The 18,253-nt window shown below is 39.5% G+C and overlaps 1 protein-coding gene across 4 annotated transcripts in view; it reads right to left on the minus strand.

The window, feature by feature from the left end:
- Window positions 1-243: 243 nt before the first annotated feature.
- fhod1 (formin homology 2 domain containing 1) overlaps window positions 244-18,253 on the minus strand; it is a 121,472-nt gene continuing 103,462 nt past the window's right edge. For all 4 annotated transcript variants that reach the window (XM_030162110.1, XM_030162101.1, XM_030162093.1 and 1 more), the window contains 8 exons: window positions 17,455-17,637; window positions 17,246-17,365; window positions 15,256-15,417; window positions 11,870-12,060; window positions 10,199-10,391; window positions 9,168-9,342; window positions 7,399-7,575; window positions 244-1,225 (listed from right to left, as the gene is read on the minus strand). In XM_030162110.1, the coding sequence (XP_030017970.1) occupies window positions 1,143-1,225; window positions 7,399-7,575; window positions 9,168-9,342; window positions 10,199-10,391; window positions 11,870-12,060; window positions 15,256-15,417; window positions 17,246-17,365; window positions 17,455-17,637 (1,284 nt within the window). In that variant the 3' untranslated portion in view covers window positions 244-1,142. The remainder of the gene's footprint in view (window positions 1,226-7,398; window positions 7,576-9,167; window positions 9,343-10,198; window positions 10,392-11,869; window positions 12,061-15,255; window positions 15,418-17,245; window positions 17,366-17,454; window positions 17,638-18,253) is intronic.

Consider the following 18,253-nt stretch of genomic DNA (forward strand, 5'->3'; position numbering starts at 1 on the left):
AGCCATAATATGAGAATAAAGTCATAGTTTAAAAAAAAAACCAAAACAAAAAACAAATTAACAAAAATAATGTTGTACTTTTATGAGATTAAAGTCGTCATATTTTGAGAATAACATTGTAATTTAAAAACAGGTAGAAAAATATAATTTAATAAAGTCGTACCCACTCGTCACATAATACAGAACTTGGAACATTCTGTGAGGTTCTACTTTCATTCGAGGTTTACGCACAAAGGCCAAATACTGAGCCTATTAGCCCCGCCCACCAAATACTGAGCTGATTAGCCCCGCCCACCATCAACACATTAGCATTAGTCGAAGGACTTTGAAGCGAGTTTGCTGTAACTGGAAACTCTGTCATCAACTAGGTTTAAGGCATACAGTTTATACATTCTGACTTTTTATTGCAGTATAGCAAATTTATTTTCAAAATATTACGACTTTAATCTCATATAAGTACGACATTTCCATTAAATTCTGAGTTTTTTTTAAACTACGACTTTTTCTCACAATGTTATGGCTTTATTCTCAAAATATTACAACTTTAATCCCATAAAAGTATGGCATTATTTCCGTTAAATTATGATTTTTTTTTTTAACTACAAATTTTCTTATAATATTACGACTTCGTTCTCTTAAAATGGTGACTCTTTTTGTATTTGACTTTATTCTCATGAAATTACAGGTTTTATCTCAATATTTTACGACTTTATTCTGTTTTTATTTTCTTGCACTGCCCTAATCCGCTGTCGTACATCTGAATATTTGTCTTTATATTTTATATTTTACACTTTACATTCTTATTTGACACCAGGTTTAGTTTTAAAGGGGAAATACTGTTGGAATAAGAGGAAAACAGCTGATCGGTGACTCAGTGGCTCCTGTAAATGTTTGGTTTTATGGCTGAGCTTCGGTGGTTTTTCTTCTGAATTCATAAACACGTTAAAAACCACAGAAAATGTGCCTCATCAATCATTTCATCTCCAACGTCTCTGTAACTAAGCGTCTCCAAACGGCAGAGGAACAGTGCTTCTGAGTGTGTTGGCGGTGAATCAGATCAGATGGATGATCGTCCTCCTGCTCGACCGATTCATCACATTAGTGTTCATCCACCGATCGATCAGTCGATTGATCGTCTCCGCTCAGACTTTGTCTCCTGTCTTGTTGTTGAGACCCAGAGCCTGAACCACGTCCAGACTGAGGCCGCTCTTCAGAGTCCGCCGCACTGAAACACAAACCACAGCCAGAATCAGAACCTTTAAAATTGCTGTCATCTGTAATAAAGTCACTATATGAGTTTATTGTTATTTTCACTTTCTGACTTTTTGTTAATTTCGTTGCTTAATTATTTTCATCCATCTTCATTTTCTTGATCAGTTTTGTTCTTTTTTTTTTATTGATGTTGCTGCTTATTTTTTGCTGAAACATTTTGTTCCTTATTTTGTTCATTTTTTTTCCAACCTTTGAATCATGACTTACCTTTTTAACCATTTTTAAAAAAAATTATTTATTGATCAGACTGAAACATTTTCCATTATTGGTCCATTTCTATTATTTTGTTATTATTTAGTTCTTTTTGTTCATTTTCCTGCCTATTTTGTTCAATTTTGTCTGTCTGTCTGTCTATCTATCTATATCTATCATCCATCCATCCATCCATCCGTTCATTTTGTTGCTCATTTATGTTTATCCGTCTTCATTTTCTTGCTATTTTGATCAGTTTTGTTCATTTTTTATTAATTTTGCTGGTTAATTTTTGCTGATACTTATGTTTCTCCATTTTGTTCCTTATTTTGTTCATTTTTTTCCAACCTTTGAATTATGACATACCTTTTTAACCATTTTTTTTTTTATTATTTATTGATCCAACTGAAATATTTCCCATTTTTTTGTTATTTAGTTCTTTTTGTTCCTTTTCCTGCCTATTTTGTTAAATTTTGACTATCTATCTATCTATCTATCTATCTATCTATCTATCTATCTATCTATCTATCTATCTATCTATCTATCTATCTATCTATCTATCTATCTATCTATCTATCTATCTATCTATCTATCTATCTCGTTGCTTATTTATGTTTATCCGTCTTCATTTTCTTGCTTATTTTGATCAGTTTTGTTTATTTTTAATTAATGTTGCTGCTTATTTTTTTGCTGATACTTATGTTTCTCCATTTTGTTCCTTATTTTGTTCATTTTTTTCCAACCTTTGTATCATGGCTTACCTTTTGTAACATTTTTTTTTTTTTTCAATTATTTATTTATCAAGCTCGTGAACAAGACCCCGAGATACTTAAACTCCTCCACTTGGGGCAAAGACTCCCCACCGACCCGGAGAGGGCAAACCACCTTTTTCCGGTCGAGAACCATGGCCTCGGATTTGGAGGTGCTGATCCTCATCCCGCTCGCTTCACACTCGGCTGCAAACCGCCCCAGTGCACGCTGAAGGTCCAGGTTCGATGAGGCCAACAGGACAACATCATCCGCAAAAAGCAGAGATGAAATCCTGTGGTCCCCAAACCAGACCCCCTCCGGCCCTTGGCTGCGCCTAGAAATTCTGTCCATAAAAATTATGAACAGAACCGGTGACAAAGGGCAGCCCTGCTGGAGTCCAACATGCACCTGGAACAGGTCTGACTTACTGCCGGCAATGTGAACCAGGCTCCTGCTTCGGTCATACAAGGACCGGACTGCCCTTAGCAAAGGGCCCCGGACCCCATACTCCCGAAGCACCCCCCACAAGATACCACGAGGGACATGGTCGAACGCCTTCTCCAGATCCACAAAACACATGTGGACTGGTTGGGCGAACTCCCATGAACCCTCGAGCACCCGATGGAGAGTATAGAGCTGGTCCAGCGTTCCACGACCAGGACGAAAACCGCATTGTTCCTCCTGGATCCGAGGTTCGACTATCGGTCGGATCCTCCTCTCCAGTACCCTGGAATAGACTTTCCCTGGGAGGCTGAGGAGTGTGATCCCCCTATAGTTGGAGCACATCCTCCGGTCCCCCTTCTTAAAAAGGGGGACCACCACCCCGGTCTGCCAATCCAGAGGTACTGTCCCCGACTGCCACGCGATGTTACAGAGACGTGTCAACCAAGACAGTCCCTGTACATCCAGAGACTTAAGGTACTCAGGGCGAATCTCATCCACCCCCGGTGCCCTGCCACCGAGGAGCTTGCCAACCACCTCGGTGACTTCAGCTTGGGTGATGGACGAGTCCACCTCTGAGACCTCAGCCTCTGCTTCTTCTATGGAAGACGTGGCAGCGGGATTGAGGAGATCCTCGAAGTATTCCTTCCACCGTCCAACAACATCCCCAGTCGAGGTCAGCAGCTCCCCACTTCCACTGTAAACAGTGTTGGTGGCGCACTGCTTTCCCTCCTGAGGCGCCGGATGGTTTGCCAGAATTTCCTCGAGGCCGACCGATAGTCCTCCTCCATGGCCTCCCCAAACTCCACCCAGACCTGAGTTTTTGCCTCCACAACCGCCTGGGCTGCAGCACGCTTGGCCTTCCGGTACCCATCAGCTGCCTCGGGAGTCCCACGGGCCAACAAGGCCCGATAAGACTCCTTCTTCAGCTTGACGGCATCCCTTACTTCTGGGGTCCACCACCGGGTTCGGGGATTGCCACCACGACAGGCACCGGAGACCTTGCGACCACAGCTCCGAGCAGCCGCTTCGACAATGGAGGTGGAGAACATGGTCCACTCGGACTCAATGTCCCCAGCCTCCCCCGGGATCTGGGAGAAGCTCTCCCGGAGGTGGGAGTTGAAAACCACACTGACATCGGGTTCCGCCAGACGTTCCCAACAGACCCTCACAACACGTTTGGGCCTGGGAAGGATGGAGCGTGAGATTGACAGACGGATCGGTGCAGCGTCTGCAGTGATGCGGTCGCTGTACCGGTCGGTTGTGGTAAAGAAGGAGCTGAGCCGAGAGGCGAAGCTCTCGATTTACCGGTCAATCTACGTTCCTACCCTCACCTATGGTCATGAGCTTTGGGTCATGACCGAAAGGACCAGATCCCAGATACAAGCGGTCGAAATGAGTTTCCTCCGTCGGGTGGCTGGGCGCACCCTTAGGGATAGGGTGAGGAGCTCAGTCACCAGGGAGGAGCTCGGAGTAGAGCCGCTGCTCCTCCGCGTCGAGAGGGGCCAGCTGAGGTGGCTCGGGCATCTGTTTCGGATGCCTCCTGGACGCCTCCCTGGGGAGGTGTTCCGGGCATGTCCCACCGGGAGGAGACCTCGGGGAAGACCCAGGACACGTTGGAGAGACTATGTCTCTCGGCTGGCCTGGGAACGCCTCGGGATCCCCCCGGAAGAGCTGGAGGAGGTGTCTGGGGAGAGGGAAGTCTGGGCATCCCTGCTTAGACTGTTACCCCCGCAACCCGGCCCCGGATAAGCAGAAGAGAATGGATGGATGGATGGATGGATGGATGGATATTTATCAAGCTGAAATATTTTTTATTATTTTGTCCATTCCTATTATTTGGTTCTTTTTGTTCATTTTCCTGCCAATTTTCTTCAATTTTGATTTTTTTTTTTTTTTTACATTTCTTTCTATCTATCTGAACACTATATCAAGACACAGAAAAGACATTCAGATTAGAGGCTGATGTTTTTTTGTTTTGCATCAGCTGTTGCAAAACTATTTAAAACCATATTCAAGTTGGACGGACTGATCTATATTCTTTTATCTATAAATGTATTTAATTTATTGTTTGTTTCCATCACATTTACTGGTCTACATCTGTTGGAATGACTAATAATTACAGTAAGGATCTGATATATCTACATGTTCTAAAAGTCAGAACAGAACTGGGAAAGAAAGCTTTGAAATGTTCTGGTTCCACTGAATAGAACTGAACCTACAGAAGGAAATAAAACTGAAGGAACTGGTTGATTTAAATACACTGAAAGTCATTTTGATGAACAGGAAACGGATAAATCTGGATATAGATGTTATTATAACTGATTGAATCGGGTTCTGCTTTGAGATGCTTTTTGTTCTACTTTTAAACCTTTTAAAATAATAGCAGTGTTTTATATGTATGTTCTTAGTTTAATGTTTTATCATTCACTTTTATTGTGTTTTAAGTATATTTTTTTAGCTTGGATGTATGGATAAGATTTATATTTTGTGTAACTTGGCCACAATACTCTGGAAAAGAGATTTTTCATGTCAAAGAGGTTAAATAAAGGTTAAAAAAAATATTATTAAAGAGAATATTATGCAAAGAACATTAAGAGTGACAGTCTTGTAATAAATGAACAACAAGCATTAGTGAAACGGCCTCAACTCTCAAAACGTACAGAAATAATGCGACAAATTCAACAAAATGCAGATAAAATAAGAGGCAGCATCTTTGGAAAAGAGTTAACACAACCTGTATGAGTGTGAGGAAGAGACTTCTACTGATAATCTGTTCAGAGGGATTTACAGACAAAGGAAAAACAATGATATGAAGCTGCAGAGATAATCAGAGCTGTTTTGGACACAAACTACTGTTGTGTCTGAACACACTAAAGTCTGAACCAGATGAGGCTGGAGGACCTCGACCTTCTGGAGAACAAACCCCACGAATACAAAAGAAAAGAATCTACTTAAAAAAACACATAGTCCCAAATACAGCAACACAAAACAGCCCAGAAACAACTGAAAACCACCTGAAAATACACTATTAAAATATAATGCTATCAAATTAGTCAAAAGTATTTTTAAGTTAACCCTTTAACCCCTGACGTGTCTGTGGCGATCGTTCTGAATGTATGATTTATTTTAAATATTCATATAAATTCACCTGTTTGTTCAGTAGTTTAATTTCCAGTCGTGCTGATAGAATAGACCTTGTTCTTTCCATAGACATCTGAGCATGCTCAGTTCACCCCCACCCCCTTGTGGAATGGGGGGGTAAAACACAGAGCAGTGAGTGAAACCGACTAACTATAAAAATAGACGGTTTGGGCTTTTCTTTTCTTTTTTTCTTTTTCACACTGTTTTCCTTGTGTTTTTTTGTTTTTCCTGTTGTTTCCAGTGTTGTGGTGATTTTCCTTTATTTTCTTTTTTTTTTTTACTGTGTTTTTACTGAGTTTTGACTGTGGAACTGATGTATGGAGTTAAACAGGTGTCAAAAAGCAGCTGGACTGATTTAGAAAAGAAGAGACAAAACTAAAACTACTGGGACCAAATTCAAATACTTGTAGCTTATTTTATTCTTTTTTACTTTAATTTCGTAAAGTAAGGGAAGGCAAGGGGGAATTATTTGTGGTTCGGTTTGTTTGTTTGTTTACATTTTAGCAGCAGAACTATCGGTTGAATTTATACCAAATTCCAAAATGAGTTTATAGATTGCCAGTGACCCAGAATAGATCTGATCACATTTTGGGGAAAATAGGTCAAAGTTCAATTTTTTTTAAATCAATTTTTAAAATCTTTTTCCCCCATTCACTTATAATGGGCAAATTTTTTAATTCACAGCAGCACCTTTACCTGGAATCAGGGCTCAGGGGTCAAAGGGTTACGGCTGGGTTCTAAGCCTGTATTTTTTAATAATCAGAGTTACTGTCGGCTCCAGGTGGACTCCTACAGTCTGTCAGGGTAAATGTTGCCGTTGCTCTGCTGTGTTAATGTTGTTGACGTTGTCTCTCTAGAGAAGCAACACTTTTTTCAGAGGGATTTCATGTCTGTGAACCAGGGGGTCAAACATTAGGCTCGTGGACCAAAACCAGCCTCTAAAACATTCAGTCCGACACTGACGGTAAAGAACAGGTCAGTCTTAAAACGTTGTATTGATTGTGAAGTTAAATGTAATGTTTTCAGTCCCAGATGTCTGTTATTAAATGTTTGGTGTATTTGTAGATCCACTGTGATCTGTACGTTATAATACACATGTGGAAATGCTAAACTGAACCAGAATATTGGTAAAATTGCCCTTTATCTTAAGAAATTTCAGGTTGTTGATGTTATTCACATTTTTTGTTGAAGGATAGTTTGTAAAGTAAATATTTTCATACTGTAATGGTACTTTTTTTTTTACACTAAAACAAAGACATAAATGTGAGTTGACATTATTTATAGTTTATTATGATCATATTTTACTGATCTGAACCACTTGAGACTGAATTGAGCTGAATTTGGCTCCTGAACTAAAATAATTGTTAATATTTTGAGTGACATTTTTTGCATTTACAGGTTCATCCCATGGGCTGGACTGGACTTTATGGTGGGCTGGTTTCGGTCCACAGGCCGTATGTTGAACACCTGTGTACTGGGTAATTCTGATCGATGTCACTATGTTATTATTATTTTCCTGTTCTGACCCGTTTGAGTTCCTATTGGACCGTCAGTACCAACAGTCCAGCCCGGTCCAGTGCTGTCCGTTTAATTACTCACATGACTTCCTGTTCATTCTGGAGCGTTTGCGGGTTTTGGGGCTGGATTGTCTGTCTGAGGGATTCTGGGTAACGGACTTGACCAGCCGGTCCATGATCTCGTCCGTGGCGTCGTCTTGGGAGCTGGTTCCGTCGTCTTTAGCCACCGTCATCTGAGATGGACTCACTCTGCCCAGACCTGAGGACCAGAACCAGAACCAGGGTTGAGATCCGGGTCAGGGTTTGTCAAATTTGTCAAAAAAAACAGAGGGTGGGGCAACAGTTATATACATGGGGGTGCGGTCTAGGGCATTAACTGAAAAGTCGGTTTGTCGACACGTTGATGTCTGTGGAACAAGTCGACGTTACTTTGGAGGAGTCGACTAGTCGTTTGTTATTCTCTCCCTTCCATCACCCAACAGCGTGCGAGCCTTCATTCAGCGCATGTCGATACTCATCTTTCTACATGAAAACATGGAGCGCAGTGAGCGGTAGTGATGCGCGGATCAGCGGACCCGGCTCAGGTTGGTGCAGGTCCAAAAAATATCACTTTATTTGCGGGGTGAGTCAACAAAATTCCACAAATTGGCTTAAAAAAACCACACAAACAAAAAAAAAAAAAACGACCTGCGCATCACTAGCGCATGGCCAAGACTGAAGGAAGAAGACGACTCAGAGTAGGAGCTAAACTGACTGTGACGTAGAAAAACTCTGGTCTCAGTAATGTCCTGTGAACCATGGAAGCACCACCAATACTGAAGAATAATTTGGACCACCAGTGTGTTTGGATTATTCTGTTCATTTATTTCATGAAGACAATGCACTCTTTCCTTTAACATTCTGTGCATCTTTTCTGCTGCTGTCTGAACCTTTTCCCACTTTCTGTTGTTCACTTAAATTTAAAAGAAAATTCAAGGTGTTAGCCTGTGTTTAGTTTGGTTAAATGTCTGAGAAGGACTGTTGATGCTTGTGTCTTAGTTTTTTATTCAGCTCTTTACTGTACATTAATGTTCCAGTGAACGTTTGTACAAGTTGTTCATTGCTGAACGGCTGTGTGTCTGTGTTCCTCTGCTGTCAATGTGATGACGTCATCATACAACATGTCGACTTTATTGACAAATAAGTCGATCTGAAAAAATCTGAAGTCGCTAATGCCCTAGTGTGGTCCATAACTAACACTGGTGTGAAAAGAAAATACTTCTAACTTTTACTTTGAAAATCTGACAGCAGCCATTTTAGTTATTTTATATAAGATTTTCTTTTTATTGTTGATTATTTAAATGCATTTATTTGTAGCTGCTTTCAATGATCTTTTTTCTTTCTTTTTTATTTGTGCACTTCAGATGTGGGCTGATGTCTATGGTAAGCTGCAAATGAATGTATGTATGTATGTATGGGATAAATAAAGCTTTCTGAATCTGAAAATGAAACTTTACATACTTTCAATGTCCAACTCCAGGTTGTATTTCTCTATTAAACAGCAGATCTTACACAAAATTTTCACAATTTCTAACCTATATTCACTGGACACACAAATGCTGGCCCACATGAATTTGTCACATGTCCCCCCTCCCCCCTCCCCCCTTTTACAGCGCCCCAGTGCATGAGGACATTCGCAAATTCTGAGAATGTGACAGTTGGGTTCAGGTGAATGTTAGTGTCAGAAATGTAGGTGGAAGAAAACTGTCACAACCTGCTGGTATTTACATTGGTTGGTCCCCCCTCCCCTACCCCCCCAGGATGAAATTCACTGAGCAGAAGTAGGGATATAAACCCCCCCTCCCGACTTACTGCGAACGGCTCTGGACCGTCTCAGTCCGCCCTGGTTGACATGAAGGGTGTCGTTGCTGATCAGGAGGTTCTTCATGTTCTCATGCTCCTCCTCCTGACCAGGCGCCGCCTCTGCTGCTATGGAGACAGGGGAGGGGCTATTCTCTTGAGGTACCGCCCCTGAAAACTTCTCCGTCTTAGAGAAAAGAAACAGATGAAAGGAGTTAGACGTCCATCCTTCAAAGTGTCTCTAGTCAACACTTCTATGTTTGTGTCCAATGAGACGTTTGTTGGTTGTTTGTTGCTGCCGCCGTCAAATGAACGTCTACCATTGGTTGAACTCTGTCACATGATCAATGGTTTACATCCTTATTTATATGTAAATAAAAAGTCCTAGTGTCCCTGTACGTCAGAGTCTGTTCTATGTGGATCAGAACCAGTTGAATGTGTGAGGTTGTCAGGTTCTGTTCTATGTTCCAGTCCTGTGGTCTGGATGCACATCAATCTAACTACAGAAGTGGGCGGGACTTTCACTGGAGGAGAACTCAACTCATCCAATCATAGTCCATATATGACTTCTATCAGAGATCAATAGGAACTAGACTGATATCTGGAACCATTTACATGTTCTAAACCATCAACATATGGACCAGTAGAAGGAAAGGAACAGTTAGAATATTTACAAAAATGAGCAAAATCATAGTTTCTCAAAACTGTGAACAAATTTTGACATTGTCCCAAGAAAAATGCATAAAAAATCTGGAATGAATCTAACCAGTAGGGGTGGGAATCTTTTACTATCTCACGATTCAACTCCAATTTTTGGGGCTACGATTCAATGCAAAATCAATTTTCGATTCAAAACGATTTGATTTATACTGATTTGTGCTTCAGCCTATAGGTGTGTAAAGGATCCTCATGTTTCTGTTGGTGTCTGACTGTGCACTGTGTCCTTCAGCTCTGGGTGATGCAGCTGTCAGACTGAGCTCATCAAATCCTGCTGTACGTGTCCTGTTGTGGTGGGACAGCGGAGTGTTGGTGTGAAGGTTTACCTCGGTGATCATCTTGCCGCGGGTCTTGGTTCTCTCTCGGTGGGCGGCTCGTTTCCGTTTGAGGGTGAGGACTCGTTCTCTGGTGGTTCGATACTCCAGAGCGAACTCACTGATGATCCGACAGAAACTGGTGACTTTAATGTCTCTGACCGAGGACGACGGCTGACCCAGGAACAGCAGGAAGGAGTGGAACCTGCAGGAGCAGAGTTTAGATGAGGGGGACTAGGTTAGATTCACCCAGGTGTTTTGTTTGGTTTTATTTTATCCACTATCTACTATTATTTAAGAGGAACCACAGAAACCAATACATTTATTTTTTCAAACAGCATCGTACCATGGACTGACGTGTGTGTGTGTGTGTATTGTTTACTTGACTATTTTTTATACTTACACTGTCTTTTTTTTTTCCTGAACTATTTCATACTTATATTTTATTCTTGACTATAATTGCTGTGCGTATCTTACCTGAGTACCTTTCAGACTGTAAAACTACATTTCATTACACTGTACAAATGTATTTTACAATAACAATAAAGCTTATTCTATTCTATTCTATTCTATTCTATTCTATTCTATTCTATTCTATTCTATTCTATTCTATTCTATTCTATTCTATTCTATTCTATCATGTGGAAGTGAAGTGTCAGCTCACCTTGTGTTGAGTCACATTATGGTGCAATCAGAATTAAATGATATATGGCTGCTTCATTTGTATTTAATTGTTGGCTATTAATCAACATATCGTCGCTGTCTGGCAGAAACCTCCTAAGTCCATTTTGGGATTTTTGGTCTTTTTTTTTTGGTCATAAAACAGTTGTACTGGACAGTCTTCATGTTGGCCTGATGGTTTTAGGAACATTTAACCAATGAAAAGTGTTGAAAACGGCTCCTGACTCCATCTCTTAACTCACTTCATTTATTTAGAAAACACATCGTTTTTTCCAGTTTCCTAAAAATAACTGTTTTGGAGATAAGAGGTTTCTGCCCGACAACAACAATATGTAATTACATGCACATCCATAGAATGTATGATGTCAATGATTCCATCCATAAAGGTGGACGGTGTGTGTGCGTATATGTGTGTGTGTGTGTGTGTGTACAGGGTGGGGAAGCAAAATTTACAATGAACATTTAGTTGTTTTTTTCTCAGCAGGCACTACGTCAATTGTTTTGAAACCAAACATATATTGATGTCATAATCATACCTAACACTATTATCCATACCTTTTCAGAAACTTTTGCCCATATGAGTAATCGGGAAAGCAAACGTCAAAGAGTGTGTGATTTGCTGAATGCACTCGTCACACCAAAGGAGATTTCAAAAATAGTTGGAGTGTCCATAAAGACTGTTTATAATGGAAAGAAGAGAATGACTATGAGCAAAACTATTACCAGAAAGTCTGGAAGATACTATTAAAGAAGAATGGGAGAAGTTGTCACCCGAATATTTGAGGAACACTTGCGCAAGTTTCAGGAAGCGTGTGAAGGCAGTTATTGAGAAAGAAGGAGGACACATAGAATAAAAACATTTTCTATGATGTCAATTTTCTTGTGGCAAATAAATTCTCATGACTTTCAATAAACTAATTGGTCATACACTGTCTTTCAATCCCTGCCTCAAAATATTGTAAATTTTGCTTCCCCACCCTGTATATGTGTGTGTCCGCTGACCTGTTGATGACCCTGCGGTGCACCACCTTCAGGATGATGATCCTCTGTGTACAGTCTTTCAGGAACTCCGTCATCTTGTTCTTCAGCACCGCTTTAGTTTCATGTTTGGCAACCACCTTTAAATTGTCCCATGATGCTTTGCAGCGTCTCTCCAGCTGGACCAGGTTTTCTGAGAGCAGCTCAAAGTCCACCTTAAAAAAGCACAAAAGTAGTCAGTATGTGTTGAGTTTGGAGGTTCACAGTTACGCTGTGTTTCTGTGTCTCCTCATCCTCTGTCTTCATCCATCTGGGACAAGAATATAGAGTTGAACTGGTGACGACATGTGACATTTAATGATCTGTTTTATACAGATGAGGAAAAATATTATACAGTCACAGTTAAATATTTAAGCAGTGAAATCAATAGTGGTACTGATATCTGGAACCATTTATTTGTTCTAAACCATCTACATATGGACCAGTAGAAGGGCAGGAACAGTTAGAATATTTACAAAAACTCATCAAAAATTTAAAAATCTAAATTTCTGGAAACTGTGAACAGACTTTGTAGACATTGTCCCAAGGAAGATACAGTACAGGCCAAAAGTTTGGACACACCTTCTCATTCTTTGCATTTTCTTTATTTTCATGACTATTTACATTGTAGATTCTCACTGAAGGCATCAAAACTATGAATGAACACATGTGGAATTATGTACTTAACAAAAAAGTGTGAAATAACTGAAAACATCTCTTATATTCTAGTTTCTTCAAAGTAGCCACCCTTTGCTCTGATGACTGTTTTGCACACTCTTGCCATTCTCTTGATGAGCTTCCAGAGGTAGTCACCTGAAATGGTTTCCTAACAGTCTTGAAGAAGTTCCCAGAGATGCTTAGCACTTGTTGGCCCTTTTGCCTTCACTCTGCGGTCCAGTTCACCCCAAACCATCTCGATTGGGTTCAGGTCCGGTGACTGTGGAGGCCAGGTCATCTGGCGCAGCACTCCATCACTCTCCTTCTTGGTCAAATATCCCTCACACAGCCTGGAGGTGTGTTTGGGGTCATTGTCCTGTTGAAACATAAATGATGGTCCAACTAAACGCAAACCGGATGGAATGGCATGTCACTTCAGGATGCTGTGGTAGCCATGCTGATTCAGGTTCCCTTCAATCTTGAATAAATCCCCAACAGCGTCACCAGCAAAGCACCCCCACACCATCACACCTCCCCCTCCATGCTTCACGGTGGGAACCAGGCATGTAGCATCCATCCGTTCACCTTTTCTGCGTCGCACAAAGACACGGCGGTTGGATCCAAAGATCTGAAATTTGGACTCATCAGACCAAAGCACAGATTTCCACTGGTCTAATGTCCATTCCTTGGGTTTCTTGGCCCAAATAAATCTCTTCTGTTTGTTGCCTCTCCTGAGCAGTGGTTTCCTAGCAGCTATTTGACCATGAAGGCCTGATTCACGCAGTCTCCTCTTAACAGTTGTTGTAGAGATGTGTCTGCTGCTAGAGCTCTCTGTGGTATTCATCTGGTCTCTAATCTGAGCTGCTGTTAATTTGCGATTTCTGAGGCTGGTGACTCAGATGAACTTATCTTCAGCATCAGAGGTGACTCTTGGTCTTCCTTTCCTGGGGCGGTCCTCATGTGAGCCAGTTTCGTTGTAGCGCTTGATGGTTTTTGCGACTGCACTTGGGGACACATTCAAAGTTTTTGAAATTTTCTAGACTGACTGACCTTCATTTCTTAAAGTAATGATGGCCACTCGTTTGTCTTTACTTAGCTGATTGGTTCTCGCCATAATATGTATTCTAACAGTTGTCCAATAGGGCTGTCAGCTGTGCATCAACCTGACTTCTGCACAACACAACTGATGGTCCCAACCCCATCAATAAGGCAAGAAATTCCACTAAGTAACCCTGACAAGGCACAGCTATGAAGTGAAAACCATTTCAGGTGACTACCTCTGGAAGCTCATCAAGAGAATGCCAAGGGTGTGCAAGGCAGTCATCAGAGCTAAGGGTGGCTACTTTGAAGAAACTAGAATATAAGAGATGTTTTCAGTTATTTCACACTTTTTTGTTAAGTACATAATTCCACATGTGTTCATTCATAGTTTTGATGCCTTCAGTGAGAATCTACAATGTAAATAGTCATGAAAATAAAGAAAATGCGAAGAATGAGAAGGTGTGTCCAAACTCTTGGCCTGTACTGTACGTAACACATCTGAAATGAATCCGACCAGTAGTTTCACGCTAGAAGGTGTTTCATGATTCTATTCCCATGATGGAAACAGTTTAGTTTATGTCACATGTCAGTTTAGTCACATGACCAGATGATTGTGATGATTTGGTTTTTCCAAAGTGGTTACAGGTTTGAGCTAAAGTTTAGACTGTGACATAAATTCACTCTGCATAACTATGATTCATTTGCCAATAAAACTCTGTGAAACTTCTAAAATATTTGATGTTCACTGTATCAGAGAAACTTGTGGAAACAAATCTACAAAAAAAAAAAAAAAAAATCTGCAAAGCTTGTGTGAAAAAAAAATCATCTCACTGCCAAAATATTGAGTCATAACTGTAGAAATTCATCCTGTGATTCTTAAACTATATATAAGCTAATTATTATTATTATTATTATTACTTTACCGTCTTGTTTCTGTTAGTACTTTCCAATGCGTAATTGTAATTTTTCACTACTGTTTTGTTTTTGTTTTTTTAAAGTTATTGTTTTGCTATTTTCTTGTGTGTATATTCGGTGTTTGCTCTGTTATTGGAACTTCAATTTCCTGATTTCCTGCCTAAAGGATCAGTAGAGTTTTATCTAATCTATTTTTATTCACCTGTGTAAAAGCAGATAAAAAAGATGTCATACGTCATCACCATTTCTATGTCTGTTAAACTATATATTCTTGTTTATGAGACATGAATGTCATTTCCTTTATGTGTTTTAATGATCAACGCTGACAAAAAGCTATGAAAAAGACAACTAAAACATTGCAATAAGACAATTATTCATCAGCTAATATTTCCATATACCAAGCCCATCCATCCACCTCCTTCATTAATGCTTTTTCTAAATATACAGCAGGACTTTGGGAAACTGTATTTGTTAACGCTCTAAAAAAACCATTTAGATGAAATTATGTTATTACAGTGAAGAACAATGTGATGAAGCTCAACACAAAATGTCTAAAATGTCACTGGAATACTTTCTTCTTGCTGGAGCAGAAGATGAATATGACATTTTCACTTCAGCTTTTCATAAACCGACTCAAAATAACAAACGACCTCGACTACAACCCACAATGCAACACTCCACAAAAAATGTTTTCTAGTCTTTTCACCATCCAGGAAAAAAAAGCCTGTTATATTCAGGACATAATTGAAAATAATGACCTTGGCAGAACGGGTGATGGCAGGGACCTCTGAGTAGACATCAGAGGATTCTGGGTAATTTTCCACCACCAGGCTGCAGGTGTGATGCAGCAGAGACTGACGGTGAACCGTGTCCTTGACCTCCACCACCTTCTCCAGGTAACCCAGCTCGAAGCCTTTAGCCTAGACACACACACGCACACGCACACGCACACGCACACACACACACACACACACAGTTGATCTGATTACAGCGTCAGTGTGGAAACAGAAGTATCTCCTCCTGTCATCACTGATCTGTTTGAGGTGGAAACAAACGGATCTGAACTTCATCCACTGAAACACTCTGACACACCATCACCCTTTAGAACACATTTACTACTGTGGTCTAAATTATTGCCTTTTTATATTTTATGAAGTACACACATGTAAATATGTATTATTGGGATAAATATCATTGCACTGGTTTGTTTGGTTTAAATTGTTATCTTTGTTTCCAAAATACCTCAGAGATAATTTTGACTTCATTTCTCTCAACATTGATTTTTTTTTCTTTTATCCATGACTATGATTGTAAATGTTCTACCTCCAAATTTATACAATATTTTTTGTGCTCTGACCAAGTCCATTTCCATGTTATAAACCATCAAAATATGGACCATTATAAGCAAAGGCACATTTGTAATATTCCAAAAATCCCTAAAAAAATCCTAAAATTTTTCAAAACTGAACAAACGTTGCAGACACTGTCCCAAGGAAGATACAGATAAAAGTTTAAATGAATCTGACCAGCTGTTTCAGAGAAGAAAATTGTTGAAATATTGACAGTGGTGACCTTGAGTTTGACCCTTCAAGGTTATTCAAAGGTCATGGATCCAAATGAAAGTCCATATATGACTTCTATCAGTGATCAATAGAAACTAGACTGACATCTGGAACCATTTACATGTAATAAACCATCAACATACGGACCAGTGGAAGGAAAGGAACAGAATATTTAAACAACAAAAATGAACAAAATAATCAACAAAATTAACAAAAAAATCCACAAAATGAAGAAAATAATCAACAAAATTAACAAAAAAATCCACAAAATGAACAAAATAATCAACAAAATTAACAAAAAATCCACAAAATGAAGAAAATAATCAACAAAATTAACAAAATAATCAACAAAATTAACAAAATAATGAACAAAATAATGAACAAAAATGAACAAAATAATCAACAAAATTAACAAAAAAATCCACAAAATTAACAAAAATGAACAAAATAATCAACAAAATTAACAAAAAATCCAAAAAATTAACAAAAAATCCACAAAATGAACAAAATAATCAACAAAATGAACAAAATGAACAAAATAATGAACAAAATTAACAAAATAATCAACAAAATAATGAACAAAATGAACAAAATAATCAACAAAATGAACACAATGATCAACAAAAGTAACAAAAAAATCCACAAAATGAACAAAAATGAACAAAAAAATCCACAAAATGAACAAAATAATCAACAAAATGAACAAAAATGAACAAAATAATCAACAAAATTAACAAAAAAAATCAACAAAATGAACAAAAATGAACAAAATAATCAACAAAATGAATAAAATAAGTCCATATGAGACTTCTATCAGTGATCAATAGGAACTAGACTGATATCTGGAACCATTTACATGTTCTAAACCATCAACATATGGACCAGTAGAAGGAAAAGAACAGTTACAATATTTACAAAAATTTGTCAAAAATTCTAAAATCTAAATTTCTGAAAATGGCGAACAGTTTGTTGACATTGTCCAAAGAAAGATACGTATAAGATTATAAATGAATATAAATATATGTAAATATAAATGAATCCCAGTAATTTGGTCGGAGAAGATGTTTGAAGACATTTCTAACGAAGGTGACAATGATGATGATGATGCTAATGTCGGACACAGCGTCTTCACTATAACTCATAACCTGTCGGCAGGTGAGATGATAAAAAGAATAAAAATGCTCACGTTGGAGCTGTTGAGGAAGTTTCCAATGGCGAGCAGCGTAGCCAGGATTCTCTTGAAGGTCTGATTGGATGCCAGCTGTTCCATCCCCAGCTTCAGGTCGAACAGCGGCTCTGCGATCTCCTGCAGGGGGCAACACAGTCCAAACATCAGCACCACTAAAACACCTGGAGCGTAGACGGCCAAACCCTCTGGACTAAGGGGGGTGTTACCTTCTCCAGAGCCTCGTAGTTGAGTTTGAAAGCCCAGAGCTGCAGGCGGGGGGTCAGGGCGCTGATGGAGGCCAGGCTGAACAGGAACTGCTCGGCAGAACCCAGAGGAACGTCAGGATTGGCCAACTGGGCCTCCTGGATCTTCTGCTTCTCCTCCTCAGTGGGGGTCATGGTCAGGATCTTCTGCTCAGGAAGAAAAGGGGGTCAGTCTGGACCAGGTCAGTCTGGGCTGGATCAGAGGAAGATTCTGTTCAAATGTGTTTAACCCATAAACACCCGAACATCCACCACCGACCAGAACCATCTACTGATCTAAATTGTTTAATACCTGTTGATCCACTAATCCTATCAATCCATGTCAATAATTGGTGTAAAATACAGTTTTAACTCAACTAGTCCTGGATAAAATGTACAAAAACGTGTAAAATGAGAATAAAAGGAGCAAAATACTTGAAAAATAAGAAAAAGATAAACCAAAAAACCTTGACATATGGGATAAAAGTGAACAAATACTTGAAAAAAGAAAAGAATTCATCATTTCATAACATCCAGAACCCTGTATTTATTCTGTTAACCCTCTAAAAACCTAAACCATCTCCTGATTTAAACTGTTTAATACCTGTTGATCCACTAATCCTATCAATCCATGTCAATAATTGGTGTAAAATCCAGTTCTTCATCTTTTCATGGTCATCAGATATGACCCATTTGGATGTTCAGAGGCTCTGTAGTTACCATGGAAACACCGTCATCTTCTACAACGTTGATTCACCAGTAAAACCCATGGAGTTGGATCAAT

This window comes from Sphaeramia orbicularis, chromosome 3, assembly GCF_902148855.1.
Source record: "Sphaeramia orbicularis chromosome 3, fSphaOr1.1, whole genome shotgun sequence".
Classification (NCBI taxonomy): domain Eukaryota; kingdom Metazoa; phylum Chordata; class Actinopteri; order Kurtiformes; family Apogonidae; genus Sphaeramia; species Sphaeramia orbicularis.